The sequence below is a fragment of the Rhyacophila brunnea genome, unplaced genomic scaffold (genome assembly GCF_057557595.1).
Source record: "Rhyacophila brunnea isolate RB1 unplaced genomic scaffold, BYU_Rbru_1.0 scaffold_18, whole genome shotgun sequence".
NCBI lineage: Eukaryota > Metazoa > Arthropoda > Insecta > Trichoptera > Rhyacophilidae > Rhyacophila > Rhyacophila brunnea.
The window spans coordinates 4,133,375-4,159,907 of NW_028232837.1; the positions used below are offsets into that span (position 1 = coordinate 4,133,375).

Sequence of the window (26,533 nt, forward strand, 5' to 3'; positions counted from 1 at the left end):
ATTGTATTATAATATTTTCATCGATATTAAATAGTATTCGTCTCGAGTTCCAGGGCCCCATTTAGGAGTTCAATCGCCTGTGTGTTTTTGTTTGGTGGATCCCTTGAAGCATTTTGTCAAAACTCAAGGAACCGTTTCCCGGCTAACGCGTCATGTTAAGGTCCAGAAAAATAAATTGCAAAATAGACTATCTGTAAAGTAGCAGGCAATGACATACAGAAGAAAAATGGGTACAGTTCGGTTTTGAGGAATACAGCGGAAAGCACATCTTGAAAATACCCGATATACTAGATTATTTGTTAGTTAGGGTTAGTTTAGGTTAGATTAGGTTGGTTTAGGTTAGGTTAGGTTAGGTTAGGTTAGGTTATGTTTGGTTAGCTTAACTTAACAAATAATCCAGTATATCGGGTACATTCAAAATGTGTTTGCCGCTGTATTCCTCATAACCGAACTGTACCGAAAAATGAAACCCTCAGCAGTCTCAAAACGTTACTGTTTACTATTTTTATGTGGATCCTCGAGTCCAGTTGCTAATCACTGAGTGTAGCCAGCTCTCACATTTAAGTTCGCCTCGTCTGCCGCACAGCCATAAATCAAACCTTCTAGGAATGTCGATCCGATGTTGCATATGAAAACCGCGCACATCTACCTAGCGACAGTCACACGCAACCTCTCGAAACGTAGATATATTTGGATGCGGCGACCAGCGAGCCAGTATAGAAATGAAAAAATGAAAAAAAAACTTACCTAATTGACAAAATAATAAGAAGGATTTACTATAATTTTAATGCGATGGACGTGCTTGTTTATTGGCACAAAGTCAAATCTAGGTGTCATTGAGGAGAGTGCCACTCGTAGCTCTTTTTCTACTATTAAACGGATTCGATATTTGGATTTCATTGCAGCTAATGCAGAAAATCCCGTTTCGCATACATATAATATGAATACGTGTATTAATTAAGGCGCTAAGTACCAAAATAATAAAAACTGACATTTTTATAGAAAAATGTTCTACATACCAACGCCAATAACTTCAACTATAGTCTAAGTGCCTCAAGCAAATCAAAAAAATACAGCAAAATAATTAAACCTGTCGACGTTGTAAGTCCGTTGGCGTGTTTTATTTATAATGGTGTAAGTAGCACTGCAGTGGTCAACGGCATTCAATATAAAATAGCTGACGATGGTGTGTTGACTCTTGCGAGTTCTTAATACCTAAAATTATAGAAGCTGCCGTGATTGCTTCACACTGCAAAACTACATTTTTCAAAAGGTCTGCTTCATGAAATTTTACTGCAATGACTCGGTATTTTGTAACTACAGGCAATACTACTTTTTGGTACTTAGAGCCTTAATTAATACACGTATTCATATGATGTTATGAATGGCAGCAGTACGTAGGTACTTGCATTGCTTTGCTTGACAGAGTATTGTACACTTCACTTCGATTCAATCGAAATTGAACTATGGCTTAACTCTGAAACTTTTGTTTCAATGAAGTACCTATCGCAAGATAATTCTATCAATTTTTCTTTATTAGCTTCCATATCTTCACAAAGCTTTGCAAACAAGCTAAATTTTAAAGGACTCTTTTTATACCTAATAATAGTTTCATGTTTAGTTAGTTTTTTGGTTTAGTTAAGTTTTATGAACTATGCACTTGCAAACTGCAAACTTGTGGTTACATTTCTGTTTAACTTTTTGCGCCTCCCTTTGCACTAGCCCACGCCTCCCAGTATGGAAATCGCTGGCTTATAGGGAGGGTTAAAAACAAGTGATATCTAATAATAATTATTCTCATTTTAACGCATTAGTTAAAAGTAACGTAGTTTCGACATATCTGTATCATGCACTAAGCATGTAACGCATTCGATCTGTTAATGGGACCGATACGTAAGTAATATTCGTAAATTACCCATTATTAACGTCGCCCACTTCAATGAACAAAATTTTATTTATATTCAGACTGTCGTCATTATTTTCAAAATCTCTGACATAATTGATTAACTTACGAATTAATCATCCATCAAGATCTCCGAAGCAATAGGCGACCAATGTGCAAAGACAACAGTGACATCCCTAGACAAAATGCCAACCCTGGGCAGCGCTAGAATGCCGCCCCATTTTTTATAAGTACAGTCTTTTTTATCATCCTTTTATGACTCCAATATCTGAGAAAGGTGTTGTATGGATACATTACTTAACAAAATATATACCACTAAATCTAATTGAAATGCCATCTCTACTTTAATGGACAATATTGCGAGTCGAAAAATACTACACCTGACAACTTTCAAAACTCGCGAGTGACTGGATAAAATATTTTGGTAAATTAATTAGGTAAGTATTTACCTACCTATAATTCAAGTATAATTCGTAAATCCGCACGTGCCATTGCTGGTTATCAAAGACGTGACGTCCAAAGACAATGGAAGTAAACTAGACATCGCGAGCCCGATAAAAACGACAGTCCTGTTAAACCTATTATGTTAATTAATACATTTTGTTTCCAACCAGTGAGCTGATTTTTTTAATGGAAAGATATTTCCGTTATTAATAAGTTTAGGTACCTACCTATTTCTTTAAGTATTAGTACCAAATAAACCCCTCCCGAAAAAAAGTCTCCAATTCAATATCAAAAATCTAATCTAATCGCAACATGCAACCCTGCTAATTTACAAGCCCTGCCCACAAAGAAATTTTTCAAATATTATCACAGAAAGTATTTTAATTTTAATTTCTAATAAAACATAACTCTGCGCGGAGTTATCGTATTAAAATCTACGTTATTAATTTTATATTTTTGCCAATATCATAATGTGTAACAAAAATCCCCGCAATGTCTCTCGCCACACACAAAAATGCACGACCAGCGGGTCTTTTCTATACAAAAGGCGACTATCGACCGCTAACGTGCTAACGTGATAATGTGTTAGTATTTGTTACATACATTTTATATTGAAATATTATAATTGTAATTGTATTGTAATCAGTTAATCAGTCGAAACTGTCTCTCTCTCGCTCTCTCTCTCTGTAGCTCATGCTCTAAATTTTAGCACAGGCAGGGGGCATGCCGTTAAAATATATCATTTATTGCAACAATTATTACCGGCTTATTATAATTGTTACAATATGTGTTAATAATTTGATACAAGCATACCCTAGTTAGCGGTTTTAGCGGACGAAAGCAGCCTTTTGTATAGAATAGACCCGCTGAAGAGAATTCATACACCATAGTTTCTTAATCGGAGTAGCAGTATTTATCTAATGATTCTCGTGTCCCCTTCCCTTCATATCCCTTCGAAGGGCAACGGAAGTAAACTAGACATCGCGAACCCGACAAAAATATTACAGCCCTGTTTAACCTTTTATGTTAATTAATACATTTTGTTTCCAACCAGTGAGCTGAATCTTTTAAAGGAAAGATATTTTCGTTATAGGTACTCAGTTTAGCTATTTCTATATATACCAAATGATTCTTCTCAATGTGCCGCCCTTCGAGTAACTGCCGCCCCCAAGCGACGCTCAATCTGCCTACCCCCACGGGACGTCACTGAGAGAAGTATCTAATTATTCTAATTGAAGAGCTGCGGACTGCGAGAAGGCTGTGATCACCCGTGTGCACTGCACATATTGCACATAAGAATGCGACGCCCCTGCCACTGATTAATATAATTCATGATTAAGGAAAAATAACGAAAATTAATAAGTGCGGAAACCACTTTAGTCGTATGTATCTGTCACGGCTAACAGACATAGTAAATGAAAAAGGTAATTCACATCAATATATAAATTTCGTTCCGTTTAATATTTAGTAATTAAAATAATAATAACAACAAATGTATTGTGGTTATCAATGACAACCACTGAATGATAATTATAACAAAATTAATTGTACCCAAGGTCAACCTGAGTTATTGTAAGTGATTAAAAAATATAGATAACTAACAATACTTGACAACTTTATTTTATGTTTCATATTTTGTGACCAGTTGTGATTCTGTTTTTAAAATTGTGACATTAGTGTGTTTATATTATCGATATTTATGTGTGTTATTGAAGTGAGTCTTTTTCAACAATTTCGCCGATAGAAAAAAGCCTTCTGCGGGTCTATTCTATAATATACAAGGCGACTATCGACCGCTAAAGTGATAAAAGTGATAGTATTTATTACATATTTGTATTAAGGTTTATAATAATTGTTACAATAAGTTCGCCGTCTAAACCTAAACAGTCAACACTGACTATCTCGCTCTAAATTTTATCACAGCCAAGAGAGGTGCTGTTAAACTATATCTAGCACTTATTGCAACAATTACAACCAATGTATTGTAATCGTTACAATAAGTGCAAATACTTTGATACAAACCTACCCTAAGTTTGATTATATTTATCACTTTATCACTTTAGCGGTCGATAATAGTATAGAATAGACCCACTGATCTGAAAAAAACCACATTTATAATAATTCTTATTATATGTACCTACCTATGTAATTTAATAAATATTTTTTTTATTTAACAATAATTCACAAGATTCAGAATGTACCATTATTTTATTGAACATGTACGTAATTTGAAAACGCTCCTGAGAAATTTAATATAAAACCAGTTTTAGAAAAAATAGTTTTGAAAAAAATATCCAACTGGGTGTCGTATTTTTTAACAATTTTTTTTTAGTGGTTATGTATTTCACAGCTGTGTTTTCAAATTATGTAAATTCGTATTATACCATACCATATTATTCAATTTGATCACCGGCGAAGTGCACCAAGCTGGCAATTGTATAACCATAGACTAAAATAATGAACATACAAAATTTTGAAAACACTTCTGAGAAAATATATTATAACAGATAAAAAAAATCTTTTTGAAGATAGTAAGGCACTCCGCAGGAATCGAACCTGCATCTCTCTGGTATCGCGTCCACGCACATAGACCACTGTGCTAAAGGAGTAATACTTAATTACGACAAATTTTAACGATTGGTCTTTTTAATACTCATTGAAGCGCTTCCCAAATTGGCTACTATTTAGCGATCGGCTTTTGTATTTTAAATCAAAGTAGATATTACTTTAATTACTAACCAACGTCACGGATCACTCCAAAAAGATTGTTTTCTATTGGTTACAATATATTTTCTCAGAAGTGTTTTCAAAATTATATAATATGTTCAATAATTAGAATGTTACATTCTTAAACCTTGTGAATTATTATTCGTTAAATAAAAAATAGAATTATTAGCAAATTCAAGTAAGTTAAAAACACAAAATCTTCGAGTGATCCGTGACATTATTTTATTATTTTTTTAAATTATGTTTTTTAAAATAAATAGAAAAAATATTAAAACTAAGAATTAGTCAAAAATCTCTTAGGGTCAGCATAGAAATCTTAATAAACTAAATTTTAATAATAAATATGACCATAAAATATATGTAATAAAAAGATGGGGGTCATGTGACATATTTTTCTTTTTAATGTTTTCAGATACATATTTATTTATTATTAATTCAGTTGAAAATTGTAAATTATCAAAAAAAATGTCTCAAATTGCAAGCTTCGTATTTTCCGCTAGGTGCCTCTGGTACGTAAAGACATCGCCTTAAGAAAAGAGTTAATATACTTCGATGTAATATTAATGAAGAAACCATTGAATTTAACAATTTATTGTATCACAAACAGATTAGCAGCCGTGGTTTCTCGTGAAATGAAGCAGACAATTACAAGGTAATCATTTTTTAATGACTTAATAACAATAATAGTCATATTATATTATTATATAAGTATGTATCTTAATTGTTATCAGTTATCACTATCAGCAAGGGCCGGTTCCAACAAGTTCGGGGCCTGATTGGAGTATGTACGCGAGGCTCCTAGGTATAATATTATTTTCCTCTTCAAAAACGGTTGAAGGACGGGTGGGGTGGGGAAGGACGGGACAGTATGAATTAAATATATTTTATGAAAAAACTATTTAAAAATTCTTCATTATTTATAGCTTTATTTTATTTACAATTTACCGGACTCTTCATATTATAAAAAAAAATATGTAAGTAACTGTTTTCATAATTAAGACGATTCTTACGATATATTGTCTATCTATGTCAGGGATGGCGAACCTATGACACGCGAATGAAAAGAAATTACTATTTTATATAAGTACATATTTTAAAAATGTTTTATTTTTTTATAAAAAACGTTTTACAAATACTTATATGAGTACCTACTATTTAAGTAATATTAAAAAATAATTACATAACCATGCGTATTTTCTTCGGTTTTTCATATTACGTTTACCAATCGATGCGCAAACGGAAACGACGAAATTTATGCATAAATAACAAATCGCACTGTATAAAAGAGAGTAGGCATATCCTTTTAAAGAATAATCATTATGTTTAATGTAAATATACAATTACATAGCTCGCTCCTTCGGATCGTGCAATTAAAAATAAAAATATTCAATCAACAAACCTTATGAAATTAATTATCGGCAGTCATTCAAATAAATCCACGATCTCTTTAAAAAATTTAAAACAAGAAACAGAATATTCAAAGAACAAAAGATATGCCTTCAGCTAGAAATACGATGAAAGATAGAATATCAAGAACTCAATTGTAATTATTTTTAAGCTATTTTAATGGAATTCTTAAAAAGTATTTTTTTAGAAAACTTAAAAAAAACTTTTTTTCACCTTGAAAAACTGCTTGGCACGTCAGACAGTCGAAAAATATTATTTGGGAAATTTTGGCACGCGTACGTAAAAAGGTTCGCCAACCATGATCTATGTAGCGGAAGCCAGCGGCAAATAAATTTTGAAAATAGCCGATATACTAGAATATTTGTTAGGTTTGGTCAGGGATATTTAACCTGGTCCCTACCGCCTAATAGTGGGCGTTGCAGCTTTCATGGTGGGTGGTAGAGGCATCAGCCTCAGGGATCTCATTAACAACTGAATTAATTAAATGTAATTTCATCAGACTTCATGCTTCTATGTATGCAAAGTATAAATAAAAAGATAGATTTAACTACAGTGAGTTGTTTTATAAAGATTTATTCTACCAAACTTAGCGAAAATCTGACAAAGTATTTGGGAAGTAATTATTATTATATGCTTTAACTTGCTGTAACTCTGCTTTATAAATTTTATAAATCACCATTACTGTGGAACCGGTGGGCGGTTAGAAAATTTTACTACTAACAGAGATACAAAAGTGGGTGGTAGGTATAAAAAGGTTGACTACCCCTGGGTTAGGTTAGGTTAGGTTATCATTCTTGAATTCATGATTTTTGCCCATCCCTTTAAATCATTTTAAACATCCCTTCTAAATTTTAAGCTACAGTATGTAAGCATACATACCTAAGAGAAAGTCAGTCGGATAGAGCAGTGCTCCGCAACCTTTACTCACCCACGGCACACCAAAGGTCTTCCCAGAATTCCGCGGCACACCACACGTAAAACAATTAATACACCAAAACATGGTATTCCTGAAGGGGGACCCCAGGCCAGGATCTTTGGCGGCCACCCTACCTATCGCTAAGGTTAAAAACAGTGTGATACTCTAAAATAGCGTTTTTCAAATAGTGTGTGAGGTTAGATTAATGGTATTGATTGTATGTTCGGCGATTTTTTTGTGTGGTTATATTATATCAATATAATTAAGGTTAGGTTAGGTTAGGTTAGGAATAATTATTTGTCGTGCATTGACACAATAATAATAAAATGTATCCTACAATTACATGTTTTAAAATATTAATATTAGTGTAGTAAAATAGCGCCGCAGGCGATTTTTTTTATTCGAAAATGGGAGCTGAACTGCGATAAATCCGAGGATATTTTTTATTAACCAAAATCCAGAAAATAGACAATGGAACATCGGCGTAGTTCAGTTTTAGCGTCCCGTCGTATATCAATTCAACAAACTCCTCTCGAATTTATAGGAAAAGCGCTTCTATAGAATTTTCGGCACTCGTTGCAAAAGGGTTTCGTATCAAGTCGCATTGATTGTATGAAAGTAATGATGAAATTTCTTTTGCAGCAAAGTTAAATGTTTTTGAGACGGATCCAAAATTAATTGCCTGTTTTCAATGGTGGTCTGGTAGGTCCTTTGGTATATTTGTAAAGATCTTTGTGTTAACTCCTTCTGCCAAAATTCGAGTTTATTTTTGAACCCTTCTAATTTATCAGAACACGTCAATATATTTTCATTCTGACCTTGCATTGTTTTATTAAGTTCATGAAGGTGCTCAACGATATTACCAGCCATGTACGCAAATTTGGCTATTGCACCGCGACACACCTAGCATCGTCTCGCGGCACACCGGTTGCGGAGCACTGGGATAGAGCCACGGATAATATCCATTCAGCCGAAAGTAAAGGAGTCTCAAAAATTTCTTTTGGACTCTCCACCATATGGCCGTACTTCAACTGATGCGGGGCCCAAACGATAGACCCACTCTCAAGTCTGCTTCTAACTAAGGAGTTATAGAGAACTTTTAGTACCGTAACATCCGAAAAGACCCGGGAAGTACGCAAGACAAAGCCCAACATTTTAGCGCCTTTTTACAAATGGTATCTATATGACCACTAAACGTCAGTTTACTGTCAAACGTAATGCCAAGATCCCTTACAGATGATATTCGCGAGAGAACTCTGCCATGCATCGAATACTGGAAAAACAATACTCGTGAAGCTTTAGTAGGCCAGTAGTATAAACGAGTACATCTCATGTTATATTATTATAATATATTATATTATATTACAAAAGTACAACTACATTAATAGATTGCATAGAAAAATAACTCAATACATATTTTTGAGTATTACACCAATACGAAGTGTTACCACGACATAAATTACGTGTTTTAATAAACGTATATCGAAGCGAAAAAAACTATTTTTGTTGGTATTAACAGGCTATGTAATTCAATTAACTTAAAAAGCAATACATTATAATATTAATATGATAAATGTCTTTATCTTACAGGATGTGGCTTTTTTACACGTTATTTACAATCTTAGTAATATCAAAAATATACGCATGGGACAAATCAACATTTTTCATCAATTCTAAGGTAAGATAACACTTTAGTACGTATTATTCATGAATATATTATGGTATTATGAATGTTTTACAATATATAAAATTATATTTTATTTTTCCGGCCGTGATATTTATCCAATCGCAGCAGAAACGTCTAGCCCAGGGGTGCCCAACCCAAATCGTTTGAAGGGCCAAAAAATATTACTGAGCTTAGGTAGGCCACACATATAAAAAATAAAACAAAAAACTTATTCAAAATATTGTATTACCTTATAATTAATGTGACACTTGTTTTTGTATATTTTTTAATATCTTTTTCATATTGACTGGTAATTTAGCCGACGCGCATCGCTGTTGGTCGTGTTTTCATGCTGCGACACTACATTTAATTTCAAAAAATACGATTCGCAGCGATATGTAGTCCAAATGCTGCTGTAATGCACATTAAGACGATACATCAGTGAAACGGCAAATAATTTTCAACTATAGGCGCGACGAAATTTTGGACTCGCAGGCATTCGGAGAACGAACGTCGAGGTGGTGTGAATGCGTAAATTTGTTTCGTGATGGCAACGGGGGTATTAATTCTTAAATCGTGTAAAGATGACTAAAAACGTTACCCATTTACTTGACAAAGAAAACATGTCAATCAACATGTTACTAATAGAACATACGTTAAAGTGCCCACTACCACCCGTCATATATGCACAACCGTGGATATGCACGGCCACTTTCTATGACGCTTTAAACGTGTCTGAAAGAAGTGATTTTAAGTGCTCATTCCGTCCCGAGACGGAGCCGCACGGGACTGATGCTGCAACCATGCACCGTAGTGCTTAAAGAAGAAAGTTAAGAAAGAAAATGTTTGTTTTTGGACTGGCTCTGCTGTCCGCTGACGTTAGGCGCTTTGTGTACCCACATACTGAGTGTCACGAATTGAAATGGATGAGTCTACAGAAGATTCGGGACTATCCCGCTCCTCATACGACGCTGCAAATTTCTCAAATGCCGAAAAGTTGGCCTCGGTTGCTACCAGATCTCCATGACCAATTGGGCCCGTGTGAGGACGGACCCTGGCAAACAGCTCCGCTCAACAGAACATTAAATGGACGCATGTTGGATTTATATGACAAATTATATTTCGTTCGGCATGCATCATTTGCACCCGCGACCCGCAATCCACGCATCGCCTAGCCACGATCATTTTAGACCATGCCTCAACTGAGGTATAGCCTTAACAGTCGTTTCAACTTTGGAAATTTATCTTCGAGGAAATATTTCTGATGAAAGTCAAGCTTATTCCCTTTGAGCATGCACTTTAACTCTATGGTTGATTGCAGTTCTATTAGCTCCATTTGTAAATTTGGAGGCGCTGATTCCACCTCCACGTTAAATGGAGTTAAGAATATTTTGAATATTTCCTCATACAATATGCATAAATGCGAATCTGGTATCGAATTCTTTAAATAATATTTTGACTTCATTAGAGTATTTAAAAAAATAATATTTACGGTCACCATTAAGTATGGAGTGTGTGGAGCCGGCATAAGCATATAAACAGGTACTAGGACGCAGCACAACAAGAAAGTTATAATTTCACAAAATATAATATAAATGTGGTGAATTTACGAGAATTTTTTTATTGTATGAATACCAAAATGTAAAATACAGAAAGCTGAACAATTCAAGTGGGCCATGGGCTGCGGGTTGGGCATGCCTGGCTAGCCAAATCGGCTCACCATTTTTATTTCCTGTAAATGCGATGTTGTAAACTAATGTTTTGAGTTAATCTCGAGATAATTATAGTAGGTTCACGGCCAAAGTAAAGTCAAGCTTCATCAAGGTTCAAGTTGATGAGCGGTCAATCTCAAAAGGACACCAGCCAAGAAGTTGATTCGATGAAAAAACATATTTTCTTACCAAAATGGTAGTACTGAACTGATCTAAACAAGCAATAACATCTCAAGACGTCAAAAGTTTAAGATGGGCGACCGATTTTTAATTTGAAATATGTGGCAGATGTTGAGAAATACTCCTACCTGTATTATTACAGGTTGCCAGAATATTCCCGTAAAGATATTACGGAAAAAAGCTTAGAATGAAGTAGGAAAGACAATGGGTTTAACAATTTGAGGTTATGAGATTATTAGGTTTCAGTATCTCAGTGTACGAAGCATCAGTCACTGGCCAGTTTATGAGTTCCATCACCTACCAATTCGTCAGATTTTAGTTTCTGCGTAAGCGGATGGCCTTAAACTCCGGATTTCGCAATTTGACGGGTAGATACGTCACCTCGCCTGACAAGAAGAGTAGAATATTATGAAATTTCTTCGACTCGCTACTGTGCGTGGTAATTTTTTTTTTAAATAAGTATCAATAAATAAAGCCAAAATGCGCCGCAGGCGAATTTCATTCAGTAGTTTCAGGTAGCATATTGTGATCAAAGGTTTTTTTATCAGAAATTAAATTGTTGTGGATAAATTATTGTCTTGACATGTGTTACAGCTCCCTAAAGAATGTGGTCGTTCAAAGAGTTATGCCCCAGAGTTCCGATTACAATCCTGGGGAGCTTGGCCATGGTTAGGTTCGGTCCAATACGATGGTTTCAATGATGCAAGATGTAATGCCGTGCTTATTCATCCCCAAGTGGCTATTTCAAGTAAGTACCTATTTTCCGACCTTGCCAGATCCTAATAAAATCATATGGGCCTTCACAAAGTAGAGGTTTGTATTAACAGATTTTGTTTTTACGAGAAATGGATGTCAGCCACTTGCTCAACCTATTAGATCGATACTCTGACTTATACACAAGGCACATACAAATTGAAAAACAATATGTGTACTTACCAGACCCAGGATTCGAACCTGGGACCCACGACGATATAGACCGACGCTTAAGCCGCGCGACCATCGTGGGTACCTATACCTATACCTCATAATATTTTTGATATTATTAATACTTTGATGTCGAATAATTAGGTACCTACTCAACTTTGCTATGATATCTTTCATATTTCGATAACAATTTGTGGGGAGGGGCTACAATTTCAGACTGACACCCGGGCGGCAGCCACTCTTGGCGCGGCCCTGCTCATTGATACAGTCTATGGCCCGTTTCAGACGGGACACCGGTGTCGCGCTCGATATAATATAGGAGGCCTTTGTATTCGAATAAACGGGCCTTTGTATTATGTTTATGGATGCCCCAGAGCTAATGAGTCAACGCATAACTTCGCGTTATAAATTAGAACATAAAACTGGCTGCGGTAATAAAAACAAGTGTATCGGCGGTTTGAGAATGTAGCGGCCGACAGAAAGGTGTACCGAACACGCGTTGACTCATTAGCTCTGGGGCATTCATTAACATAATACAAAGGACCTTTTATTCGAATACAAAGAAAGGTCGAAGAGCGCGACACCGGTGTCCCGTCTGAAACGGGGGTAAATCTGTGATCACTGATCATTCATTAATTAACTATATATTGTATCGTTATTAGTTAAGTAGTGTTAATTTTTTTGTTCTAGCTGTTCTTTGCTCCATATATCTTCCGGAAGACATATCGGATCACTTGTATATTGCATTTTCAATTCCTGCCCTACCGTCGTTCCAAAACATATCGGTAAGTTTAAAAAATATATATTATACATTTGTATGTATAAACTCTATACATATTTAGAATTTAGTTTATACTCTATCCAGGGGTAGTAAACCTTTTTATACCTACCGCCCACTTTTGTATCTCTGTTAGTAGTAAAATTTTCTAACCGCCCACCGGTTCCACAGTAATGGTGATTTATAAAGTAGGTAAGTAACTTAACTTTATAAAATTATTAAGCAGAGTTACTGCAAGTTAAAGCATATAATTATAATTACTTACCAAATACTTTATGTCAGACTTTCGCTAAGTCTGGCAGAATAAATCTTTATAAAACAACTTACTGTAGTTAAATCTATCTTTTTATTTATACTTTGCATACATAGAAGCATGAAGTCTGAGCACCAAACCAATGGGCGGTTAGAAAATTTTACTACTAACAGAGATACAAAAGTGGGCGGTAGGAATAAAAAGGTTGAATACCCCTGGGTTATATTATGTATTTTCATTCATGATATTTCGTTAAATTTTAAATTTCAGGTTACAAATATTGACTTCATCGGAGATTACAATTCATTTAATGCCATTGCATTGATGAAACTCTCGAGGCCTGTCGTAATCAGCACTGAAGTTCAACCCATCTGCTTGTGGGAACAACACGAACAATGGAGTATACAGGTCGCCAGGCACATAGGAATGGTAATGACGTCTCTCCATCTGGCAGCTCCCCAACAGTGGCGAAGACTCCATACTAGACGATTATTTAAAGCCTATCTTCGCAAGAAAAATATTTTTTAAATTTATATTGACATATTAAATAATATAATCACATAATAATAATATATTTAATATGCCCAACGACATCTATCGTATAATTGTCATAATAATTTTACGATCTTTTACCCTATTTCAATAAGCACCATTTATATCATGTCTCGAAAGTTTAAAAAAATAAGCGAAATCTCATTTCGCTTCACATATCGTATGCATTATGCTCGCGTGAATCGATTTTTTTTATATGCAGTTAGTTTCTCATAATTTCAAGACGTCTGGCGCGGCTCATACAAATCGTTAAGCTATTTAAGGAGCGCTTAAATATTACGTAAGTGCACATTTATTTAACTTTAAAAAAATAATTTCCATGGGATTCAATCACATAATATAAATATGATTGTTAATAAAATATTAAATAATTTTTCTCGTGATTTTTATTTATCAGTTAGTTCATTCATAGACTAAGACAATTTATTCATTCAGTTATGTCAGTTGAAATTTGATAATCTACCTACATAAGTCTGTGTTTTAAATATAGAAGTACTTATTTTAAAATGTCTAGTTTTACGGGTTAAGTTATAAATTGTTATGAAACAGATACACAACAGCGGATTTTTTCAAAGATGACAACATATTTTGAGCGTACCTAGCGTTTATAAATGTTTGGGAAAATACATAATTTAAATTAATTGCTTAATTTTATAACATCAGTGAGCTTTTGAAATTCCATCGATTTTTGTGTACCTATTCATCAGTAGTAATGTTGGATTAACTTCTTATTTCCCGTAAATATATCTAACAAGTGTGCTTTCGCCACAGCCTACCTCTTTCCAAAAGTCACCCTTCGCCAATGCTCCCCAACATATTACTAGAGTCTGTATTCTTTATGCTGGCGTGCGGTTTCCACCCCGCTTCAGTATCTAAACACTGCGTTCCCTCTCGTTCCCTCCCATCGCAACAGTCGAACGCGTTGACACAGTGCTTTCCGCCTGCGAACGACGTGACGTGTACGCCAGCATAAAGAATACGGACTCTACGAACGTGAAGATCTCTTCACATAACATGCTTGGTGTACGTTTTACAAAGTTTTCGTTATTTTTCAGATGATCGGCACAGACCGTCAAAATATTTATAAAAGCGACGGATTGAGGATTTACCAAGCCCCAGTGAGAATTGTGGCAAAGGAAAAGTGTTATGCATCAAAGGACGGAAAATCCATATCAGGCTCTACTAGTGAACACGTCTGCTATTCTTATATAAGAGGTAAGTAATCAAAAGGTAAAATGAAAATTTTCAGTGGAGACTCTACGACGAAACGATTTTCTAGGTCAGGGTGGGCGAACCTTTTTACGTACGCGTGGGTAGCGTAGACTTTTTACGTACTTTTTTAGGTATGGAGAAAAATATATTAATAAACTATAATTAAAAAATGATCATGTTATAAATACCATTCACAGAACATTTTTTTGTTCCTTTCAAAGTTTTGCACGTTAAGGCGGTAGGTAGATGAAAGCATTGATGTACCCACTAATTATTTTTTTTATCCCCATTAGTTTCGGACAATGCAGAAATGTGTTAATACAACTTAGGCAATGTGGAATTAGCAGGCACCTACTATTAAAAAGAATACATACTGTTACACCCCCGAATGGTCCCAATTTGGGGCTGTCTCTTTGTATCTGGAGAGGCCCGAGTCAGTATCAAACCAACAAATAGTAAGGGTTGATTACGAAAAACATTAAAAAATGTTAAATATCTGACCGGCAACATTGTCTGAATGCCGTTAAAAAAATACGAACGGCAACGCCGCATCTGTACGGCTCGTAAGCGACCGTTTGTTTCCGACTCGGGCCTCTCCAGATACACAGAGACATCCCCAAATGGGGACCATTCAGGGGTGTAACAATACCTAATACCTTTTTTGAGTATATTCCGTATGTATGACATATGTATCGCCTGCGGCGCAATATAATACATGTTGGTTAATTATTTTACATACGTAGGTGGCATTTTGATAGAATTTTGTAATTTTCTCTTCTGGGCCAACTAAGTAGGGGTACGCGAGAATTCATAAAATGCTTCATGGGTTCCACTATAGAAAAAAAGGTTGGGAATCATAATAATATGCTACTGCCTTAGCATGCGTCGCGAGATTGCAAGAAACGCATTAGCGAAATGGGTGGTGTGTTGTCAAGTCACTCTCTTTACTTTTGCTGGTACGTGAACCACTTTTACACAATTATCAGTGACAAAAACTCTTTGAAATTTTTATTTAGGTAGGTGGTGATCATGACCCTACAAGGAGGGGCTGACAGGGCTCTGACCTGGGGGCCCGGGCTTAGGCGGGGCCTGGCGTGATGGGTCTACCAGATAACTGAGATAAACATTTAATGAAAATTTGCTCTAATAGTAATTTACTTCAAAGATATAAATATTTTAAAATGTGTGGTTATGCGATACAATTTTTGATTATTGTGTTAATATTCGACAATTCCATAATTCAAGTGAGTACCTAAGTAGATTTTTTCAAAAATACAAAGATCGCCAAATAATTTTACCTCGAACATCATTGGAAAATGCCTGTATAGTATCATATTGCCTTTAACCTTAGCGATAGGTAGGGAGGCCGCTAAAAATTCTAGCCTGGGGGCCCGTTTCAGGATGTGGGGGCCATAGGAGTGATTGTTTATATCCAACCGAGAGGTATTCTTTCCCACCTCTAACTATAGTATCTTCAGTTAGCTTTTTTTTCAGATCCAAAGGATTGCCATTCCATTGGATCAGCTTTGATGATACCAAGATTAGCCGAAGACGGATCCGTCGTTTGGTACCTGCGTGCAGTCCTAACTCAACACTTTTGGTATTGTAATGGTCCTGAATATTTACCAGGGTACGACATTGCAAAAGACATAAATTGGATTGAGTCTCATTTTAAAGTAAGTACTAATACCCAGAAGAATGGAGAGGAACTCACATGTATGTCGGTGGTAGAACCTTCTCCAGTATTATTTCGGTTAGAGGGATGTATGGGTTGGGACGAGAAGGCTGTCCGGATAGAGTAGGCGCATCTTTCGTCCGCGTGCAGATATCCGGCTTCTCTTTCTAATCGCCATTTTTCGGGCCTGCCACCCGTAGTCTCGATTCTGGGTCACGTATCCATTACCGGCCGACATATTATATTTAAAAAAAATGCTACTGTTCGTAATAATTATTTAATGAAGTTTTCAGAAGTAGTTGTGCTTGTTTATGTAAGGTTCCTGATAGGGGATCGGCGGCGTCCCTTTGCGAGGGAATTGTGTCTGGTGACAGTACCTATCTACTTTTTAGCTAATATAAGTTTAAATGAAACATTGTATGTGTATGTTTATGGGAGGGGTGTAAATTTACCACCCCGGGTGACACCAACCCTAGTTACGCCACTGCTCAGATGCGTTGATGATCCGCACACACAATAGAAAAAAATAGAGGGAACGTTGCTTCCAACCATTGTATAAATCAGGGGTAGTCAACCTGGTCCCTACCACCCACTAGTGGGCGTTCTAGCTTTCATGGTGGGCGATAAGGGTTTTAAAAATATTTTTATAGCCAGATATCCAGAATTTAGTTTCGCAGCATCAGCCTCAGGGATCTCATTAATGATTTAAATAATTTAATTTAATTTCATCAGACTTAATGCTTCTATGTATGCAAAGTATAAATAAAAAGATAGATTTAACTACAGTATTTTATAAAAAAATATTCTGCCAAACTTAGCGAAAGTCTGACATAAAGTATTTGGCAAGTAATTATTATTATATGTTTTAACTTGCTGTAACTCTGCTATATAAATTTTATAAAATAACTTCCCTAGTTTATAAATCACCATTACTGTGGAACCGGTGGGCGGTTATTTTTTTTTACTTTTAACAGAGATACAAAAGTGGGCGGCAGGTATAAAAAGGTTGACTACCCCTGGTATAAATTAACATTCCCTTACTACTACCCCAATAATTGTATTACCATTTTCGTATCTTTGCAGTCATCGGTTGAATCTGGATGCGGAAGAAGAGTAGTTTCACACACAGCACTGATAACTCAAGGAACTGAAGCACTCCGTGGTGACTGGCCATGGCATGCAGCTATTTATCGAAATCGAGGAGATGGAGCGAACTCGTACCAGTGTGGTGGATCACTCATATCTCAGAGATATGTATTGACAGGTGCAAGATTTTGAATTCCCTAATGCATGAAAACACTCTTAAATATGTGTCCATCTGTTAATATATAATATGTTATTAAGGGGGATCCTATATGCCAACAGAGAACCTAGCGGAAAATTACGAAGCTTGCAATTTGAGATTTTTTTGATAATTTACAATTTCAACTATATTAATTAATAAATATGTATCTGAAAACATTAAAAAGTTTTTTTTAAGTCAAAAATAAACTTTTATGGTCTTATTTATTATTAAAATTTAGTTTATTAAGTTTTATAAGCATCACCTAAGAGATTTTTGACTAATTCATAGTTTTAATTTTTTTTAAGTATATTTATTTTAAAAAACGTCGATTTTTGTAAAAATATAAATGTGTATAACTTAAAATCCTTTTTGTTTATATCAAATTTTATTTTGGTATAGTCCCAATATTGAAACTCGATATTCGATACTCAATTTTGATATAAATAAAAAGGATTTCAAGTTATACACATTTATATTTTTATAAAAATCAATGTTTTTAAAAAAAAAAATATGTCTCAAATTGCAAGCTTCGTATTTTTCCGCTAGGTGCCTCTAGTAGATAAAGACGTCACCTTAAATGTGTGTCCATCTGTTAATATGTTATTAATAATGTGACAATTTTCCCCAGCTGCTCATTGTGTTGGTCAAGCCTTACCGCCTGAAGAATTTTCAGTTCTCTTCGGGAAACATAATCGTAAAGTGTTCGAGGCAGGACAAAAAGAAATGCAGGTGTGTGTTTTTTTTTTTAATATGAATAGGTACATCAATTGTGCACAACCTATTTGAAAGGGCTAATTTATCATTTTATTATGTTTCCCGGACCACAGTAGGTAGAAGACGGGTTGAAAAATAATGATATATTATACTAGACATCACATACGTTTTATTATTTTAAACGTGCACTGGCAAAATTTCTGGAGAACTAAGGCCACCCGCTCACGCAGAAACTAAAATCTGACGAACTGGTTGGTGATGGAACTTATAAACTGTAAATATTCTCATAACCTCAAACTGTCAACCCCATTGTCTTTCCTACTTCATTCTAAGTTTTTTCCGTAATATCTTTACGGGAATATTCTGGCAGCCTGTAATAATACAGGCAGGAGTATTTCTCAACATCTGCCACATATTTTAAATTAAAAATCGGTCGCCCATCTTAAACTTTTGACGTTTTGACTTATTATTGCTTGTTTAGTCCAGTTCAGTACTACCAATTTTGGTAATAAAATATGATTTTTCATCGAATCTAAGTACTGATATTGGTACCACTGTTTATGGATGACTGGAAACTGAGAGACTGGGAGACTAGCATGAACTTCACGTGAGCGGATGGCCTAACACCAAAATTACGCAAAACAATATTCTAAAAATAGACTGCACCTGCATCGCAGACAGAGTGACTCATTTGTAAAAAAAATAATTTGGTGGTGAAGTAGTTGTTATTTTCGGTCGAAAAAAACGCCATTTTGGGCCGCATGTGGCCCACGGGCCGCGGTTTGTGCATCACTGGTATATATGCTTTTACATTATTTACATAAAATATTAGAAAAAACTTACTTTAAAAAAATACGACGAATTGCTATACTTGGGTCTTGTGACTAGTTGTCCGACGTCGCGCGCTGCCATCTGTCAGTGAACGCAGTGTTGCCAACCGAACTATAATTATAGTACATTTTGGTCCGCGTACCATAATTCGATGATAAAAGATTCCAAGGACGGTGGACGACCAGTCACAAGCACCCTATACTTTACTTAATTGAACAATAATAAAATTATTGTATCATTTTGTAGGTATCGCAAGTTATACGTCACGAGAACATTGAATGGACCACACTTCGAAACGACATTGCGCTTATGAAACTGGCCGAAAACATTGCATATAACGAATATATCCAACCGATTTGTATATGGGATGAGACTGATACAAGGAAGGAGAGCATATTTGATCGCATTGGAAATGTAAGTAAATGCTATCATTTTACCATGTTACATAGTAGAGTATCTTCCACCTAACCTTGCCATTTGGAATAGAATTTTTGAATTAAAACGTGAGTAAACAATCAAGTGCCTGGCTTTTACTAATACAATTATACGGTTGCGTATACACACAGATCCTTGTCACTGTGTACAATGGCAATGTTACGTGGAGGATACTCTATTAGCGTTGCCAGACGTCCAGATTTTTGTGGGACGTCTCGCTTTTTAAGCAAAAATAGATTATCCCGCACGGGACAGCTATAGACTGTCGTGTATAAGCTAGCGTGCGGTTTCCCCACCCGCTTCAGCATTCTGCACTGCATTCCCTCTCGTTCCCTCCCATTGAAAACTTGCAACAGTCGAACGTGATGGCACAATTCTCTCCATCCGCGAACGACGTGGCGTGAACGCCAGCTTATAGAATACAGACTCTAAACTCACGATTAGGTATTCAACAAATACAAATAAGACGTTTAGGTTAAGACAAAAAAATACGAAGTTCACATGATGAACAAAATATTTTCTAGCTAATTTCATTTATTTTAAGCATACCATTATTAGTATACCGAACGGGTATTTTCTCAGATGAATTTAAAATGGTCAGATGCAAGAAACAGATGTTTTATTGAGTTAATAAAAACGTAATTACTTGATATCATCGCCTGAGAACTGTAGTGGGATATTTAAAAACATAGTATTGATTTATTGAGGTTTAAAAAAAATCATTATTTTATATTCTTAGTAAAATTAAAACTTGTTAATCATCTCATATTTATAAAGGAAATATTTAAAGAAAATCCGAAGGCATACGACCATATATTTCGTCAGTAACATATTTTTATTAAATTGTAGTAAAACATGTATGTTACCCCAGTTTAACATACTGGGATGATTTATTCAATGTTGTAGTGCACAGGTTCCCAACCTTTTCCGGGTGGCGACCCCTTTTTATAAAAGCCATGTGACCCGCGACCCCGATCCAATTGAAAAAGGCATTTTTAATAAGGTAATTAAAAAAACAACGACAATAGTTTTTTGAGTTTAATTTTTATTTTAAATTATGTTTAATAATTAATTTAATTTGATGGTTGAAATTGCATGTCAACCAGCCTCAAAATTCGCGGGTGAGCTTTTGTTAACGCCAACCTCATGTCATTCTCAACATTTAATTTATTTCTTTCTTTTGTTTTTAAACGAAGTAGAGTTGAAAATCCACTCTCGCAGAGATATGTAGACACAAATGTAAATAACGCTCGAAAGGCAAGCATTGTCATATTTGGGTATGAATGATACTACATACCACACCAGAAATGTGTGAGCAATTTTTCATTAAACAAGTTACGTGCTGAGGAATCATTCTGCAAATCCAAGAATTCATCTTGTAATTCATCGGCTACGCTGGCTACATCAAGGGAAGCAGATAATGGATTTCGTGTCAATGTAGTTTCTTCTTCTTTCAGCTCAGGGAAGTAACGCTGAAGTTCGTTTTCAAGGGATTCGAGATGCCCAGTAATCTCCTCCATCAAATTTTCATTGATTTCACCTTCAGATTCATCTACCACACATCTACCATTCAGTTTCTCAAACATGGCAATGATTATGATAAGTAATGGCAAGAATTATTTTTCTTCGCTAGTTTTGCAGCTTGGATAAAAATGTCCCGAGACTATCGTGAAATGCGATAATATTCGTTTCCTGTCCCTTAAGTTTCAGGTTAAGCCTATTTTGCTGATCTAATATATCTGCTAGATATGCTACTCTTGTTTCAACCAACTGTGACAGAATAGCGTACCTAGATTATTACTCATTTTGTTTTAAAAAAATATATGAAAGTATTAAAACTTCAAGAGACCATTAAAAATGAAAATTGCATTAAAGTGAATATTTTTTTTAGTTGACTGTATAAGTTGGCGACCCCACAGAAAACCCGTCGCGACCCATAGGTTGGGTACCCGTGTTGTAGTGGTATATTTCTCATTCAAAGAAATTTTACTAGTAAGACCAAATATCTCAATACAGCACTCATTATATAATTTTGAAGCCTTATTATCCTTTATATTTATTTTAAACATTTGATGACTGCATAAAGTATTTTTATTACATTAAATAGTATTCTTTTAAACCTCTCGCTCTAATGTTTTAGAATATGTTCATATTTCGGTACATAACTGTGCAGTGGTGTTAAGATTTTTTACATTTATTAATTTTTAAACGCATTTATAAAACCATTAGTATAATTTATGACGAGATAATTTTAGTAAAATATTTACGATAAAAAATTATATTGATAATCTCTGTGATCCCGAATTTGACAAGAATTAGGCATTTTATTATTCAAAAAATCGGCAAGATTAACACATTTGAAGATAATTCTAAAGATACTAATTATAAGCTATGTCTTTGACCATTCAAGTGTGATAAACATCCTATGAATAATGATTGCTTTATAATAATTATTGACCTAAGAATAAGGTAGTGTTTTTTTGAAATACGCCATTTCTTTTGTCATCATCCAGTGGTTAAGCTATAACATACGGCCGTAGCCATAAATTGACAAACTAAAATTGAAGTAGGGAGTAAGATCATGTTAACGCGCGTGTTTGAACATGTACCTAACCGAAAAAAAAATCTTTTTTTTTAAACGGTACATGTTCAAACACGCGCGTTAACATCATTTTACTCCCTACTAGGTGCTAGGTGTGCTAGGCTACAAGCTAGGTGACATATCCTAGCGAACGGACGCACATTATTCTGTATGTAAATGAATTTAAAAATTAATAAATCTAAAAAATCTTAACACTACTGCACAGTTATGTACCGAAATATGACTATATTCTAAAACATTAGAGCGAGAGGTTTAAAAGAATACTATTTTATGTAATAAAAATACTTTATGCAGCATCAAATGTTTAAAATAAATATAAAGGATAATAAGGCTTCAAAATTATACAAATAGATTATCTACAACGTTTAAGGTATGTCCAGGATCATGCTTTGAAAATAGAAAAAAAGCTCCATTTTGACCCACGCTGAGCACGTCCGCCCTTAACCAACAGAAAGAAACTCTCCAGAAAGTAAAATCTTCAGCCAAGTACAAATAGGTGAATGTCGGGAAAATATATTGTTTAATTTATTATTTTGATAGAGACCGACAAGTTTAACGTGAGGCTCCGCTGCATAGCTGCCGCGTTGTAGCGTAGCCTCACGTTAAACGTGTCAGTCTATAGCTCTAGTTAAAAAGTTTTATAGTTTTTTTTTTTTTTTTTTAATAATTATTAATAACCATGTCCTTGCTTTTTCGTACAAGGTGGTTGTTAGTAATTTTGAACAATCACAAACGCCCAGGCTTTGAGAAAAACACATAAATATTGTGTTTCCTGACCGGGAATCGAACCCAGGAACTCTCGGTGGAAGGCAAGCGCCTTACGCACTGCACCACAAGAATCGCCCTGTAGTTTGTGTTTTGTCATTTATGATTGATATTATAGAAATAGGTATTCATTAGTTAATATTGAACGATTCGTTTTTTATGTTGACGTATTAGAAAAGTTAGTAGTTTACATATGTTTTCAAAATAATATTTATTGGTTTAGTGTGAAAATGTTAATGAAATTATAGAGAAACGTGCCAATTTGGTAAGGTTTTACAAGTTTTCATCGTTCTATGTGTATTTAATATTTTTTAAATGATTTATTTCATTCCAAAAATTGCTGGCGTAGATGTATCGCTATCGCTGTCACCGTTCTGTTTCTCCATGTTCTGTTTATTCGTGTTCTGTTGTATCATAATGGAACCCACCCACCTATATGGCCTTAGGCTCGGTCCACACTCCGCAAGTTGTTGCAGTCTGCCGCGTTTATATCGGTAACTTGAAGTGAGTAAGACGTAGTCGTGCGAAATAAGTCACTTAAATAATGGGAACATAAGTCTTCACATCCATTAAATTCCACGACTCGTTTTAACTGACTAATCACTAGGTCATTTGCCTCTCTAATAACCTACACAATTTCCCAGCCTTGTGCATAAACTAAGTACTTACCGTGAAGTAAATTTCTTCTACTCTTGACATTACGCGTCACTTTCCTATATCCTGTAATATCTTTCTGACTCGCTTCTTTCTTCACATAACAATGTGAAGAATTCTGGTTGAATGGATGACGTAGCAGTGGTCATGGTGATCAGTGTGATCACAATTCAGTCATGAAGCATCCGCCTACAGATGATATACAATAGACTACATACGTGGACGAAGTCAGTCGTACATGAACGACGACGGATAATGTAAAGATGTGATGATCATTAGCCATCGACAATTCCCTGCATGATAAAGGCTTCCATTAGCTCCACATACATTTACCTTTACATGTCAATCAACTACATGTCAAATAAATATTTTTTTTATTGGGTTCTGGCATCTAATCGCGTGTCCGGTTGTACGTATGCAGTTCGCCACTTCAGCATGAAATGCTGTAGCGGAAATATATGGCGGTATATTAAAGACCGTCCAACCTCTTTGGGTCGTATAATAGTACTGACATAAAATTATTCTCTAAATAAAACATGATTCTTCTCGGTTTACTCTTAACTTTACAGGATGCCAGCAGTAAACTAATTTTGAAAATAGCCGATATACTGGATTATTCATTAGGTTAGGTTTTCATTTTTGAATTCATGAATTTTGCCAAAATCAGCTACTTATGAAAATTGAATTAATGTTCAGTATTGAATCTAATAAAATTAGAGACCGTATAGTATACCTACGGTCATCTCTTTCCGATAGGAAACCTCACGGTGAACTGTGCCACGGTGAAATGTTTTACGTAGAACGTACATGTAGGTAACCATCTAATCGTTGTTGTTTATTTTTAGGTTGTAGGTTGGGGTTACAACGACAATAGCACTCTGACAGATAAACTCTCTGTTGCTGATATACCAATAACAAATGACTTGATTTGCATTCAGTCGAATCCAAACTTTTATAATACTTTCCTTGACGATAACACATTCTGCGCTGGAAACCCGAATGGAAACGGTAAGAAGGTTTCACGCCCTATTGACTAATGGCGAAGGGTGGAGGTGGGCTGTTAAGATCCGCCATAAATAGTACACACTAAATTTTGTCAGTCATACGTATTTGTTTTCATTGAAATAAGACTGCAATAAATTATTATTTACAAGATGGTGTTGGTTAGTTTTATAAATTCAATTAAGCCCTTCGTAAAACCAAGCCATAATAGATAATAGTCAAAAAATATTCATATATCTATAAAATATTTAAAATTATGCAATTAAATCATACATAACTTTGAATATTTTATAGATGTTATCTATTATAGTTAGGTTTAGGCAGGGATTAATGAATTTAAAAAAAAATAAACCAACAATATGTGTAATATGTCAACGAAAATAGATGTATGAATGGAAAAGTGTGTACAATTTGTCTTACCGTCCAAAATATACCAAAACTATTATGGTTTGGTTAGGTAGGGTTTAATTGATTTTTAAACCCTAACTAATACAAACTGTAAATTGTAGTCTTAGTTCAATAAAAACAAATACGTGTAATTAACAAAGTTTAATGTGCACTATTTATGGCGGATCTTAACGGCCTACCTCCACCCTTCGCTACTGCTATTGACACATATCTACTAACTACTTTGGTTTTATAATACGATATGTTTTCAGGAAGTGGAGTTTGCAACGGAGACAGTGGCGGAGGTCTGACGCTGCCCATCACGCAGGGTGACCAAGAAACCACCTGGTTCTTACGGGGAATCGTTTCTGTCTCAGTCAAAAGGTCCGACGCAAACATATGTGATCCCAAACATTATACAGTATACACCGACGTCGCCAGATACATTGATTGGATTGCCAAAAAGATTAATGAAACCAGTGATAATTGATAGAATCGTTTGTAATATCAATGATTCATATACAGTACACTTTCAGTAATCCGCCGCTCGATTACCCGACAACTACTATAATCCCCCGTTATTTTTACTAGTTGAAGGCACAAAATTAAGCTCTATAATTCGCCGGTATTCGTATATCAAATTCAGTAGTCCGCTGCGTAGTATAATACACCGCACATGAGACGGGTTTATTTCGGAAACTTCTCCCTCGTAAAACATACGTTCATCGTGAAGAAAGTAATGCACCAGGGAGGAAAGGGCCCAAGGACCGCATCACAACAGTTGCTGTTAGTTACTGGGACACACAAACTGAAGCTGTTGGTCATAGGGAACGCCAGGAATCTTAGACTATGCAAGAAATACGTTACCTTACTTTGAAAAGGTTCTAATTGCACTTGACCATGTTTTGAGCTGAGCGTTTGAAATTTGGAATGGTCATATTTTGAATATAAAAATACATACTGCTAATTCCCATATTTGACAATAGATGACTCTGAAATGAACGTATATGATAGAATATAGCTAATGGAACCTTTTCACATCAAAAAGTCATTTTAGACCAAAATGTCAGTTAGAACCTTTTCAAAGTAAGGTAACGAATAACTGCCTCACTGAACAACTGACTGTGTCAAGTGTTTTACTGTTTGATATGTAATTAATAAATTTAGTTTATAAATATGTATAATTTAATACATACATTTTGATGATAAATAAATCCATAAGTTGCTAGTACAAATTTCTCAATAAGCACTACTTTTATGAAATACCTGTTTTAATTTTTACCATATTTTGTATGTATGCACTATAATCCGCCGCTTTCACTAATTGGACACTTGTCTGGTTTTTGGGGTGGCGGATTACTGAGAGAGTACTGTATCACAATATTACAATCAATAATTATAAATAGTACGCCAATTATAGTACTTTCTTCCATTTAGGTAAAATGCCGCGTCAATGCTAAGGCCGAGGCCACACAGGTAGGTGCCTTGCTTGGCGCTTAGTGCTAGGCT

At 35.2% G+C, this 26,533-nt stretch overlaps 1 protein-coding gene across 3 annotated transcripts; it reads left to right on the forward strand.

Annotated features, from left to right (window-relative positions):
* Positions 1-3,709: 3,709 nt before the first annotated feature.
* On the forward strand, positions 3,710-26,259 carry LOC147073132 (uncharacterized). Of its 3 annotated transcripts, none has more exons than XM_085945240.1 (13): positions 3,710-3,771; positions 5,682-5,726; positions 8,988-9,075; positions 11,550-11,703; positions 12,570-12,664; positions 13,181-13,339; positions 14,518-14,677; positions 16,169-16,350; positions 17,433-17,613; positions 18,263-18,363; positions 19,426-19,593; positions 24,481-24,643; positions 25,297-26,259. In XM_085945240.1, exons 2-13 carry the CDS (start codon positions 5,707-5,709, stop codon positions 25,512-25,514), a joined length of 1,689 nt encoding a protein of 562 aa, XP_085801366.1. In that variant the 5' UTR covers positions 3,710-3,771; positions 5,682-5,706; the 3' UTR covers positions 25,515-26,259. The 3 variants fall into 3 exon arrangements, with proteins under 3 accessions (XP_085801366.1, XP_085801368.1, XP_085801367.1); XM_085945241.1 differs by lacking the exon at positions 3,710-3,771 and adding an exon at positions 3,969-4,061; XM_085945242.1 differs by lacking the exon at positions 5,682-5,726 and having other exon boundaries at positions 3,729-3,771.
* The last annotated feature ends 274 nt before the right edge of the window (positions 26,260-26,533 follow it).

Excerpts from the sequence above, each read along its gene's own strand:
- LOC147073132 (XM_085945240.1), top strand. The coding sequence starts at position 5,707 with ATGAAGCAGACAATTACAAG. Across the intron at positions 17,614-18,262 it reads TCAGAGATATGTATTGACAG|CTGCTCATTGTGTTGGTCAA; the intron begins GTGCAAGATTTT and ends AATTTTCCCCAG. Across the intron at positions 24,644-25,296 it reads TGGAAACCCGAATGGAAACG|GAAGTGGAGTTTGCAACGGA; the intron begins GTAAGAAGGTTT and ends ATATGTTTTCAG.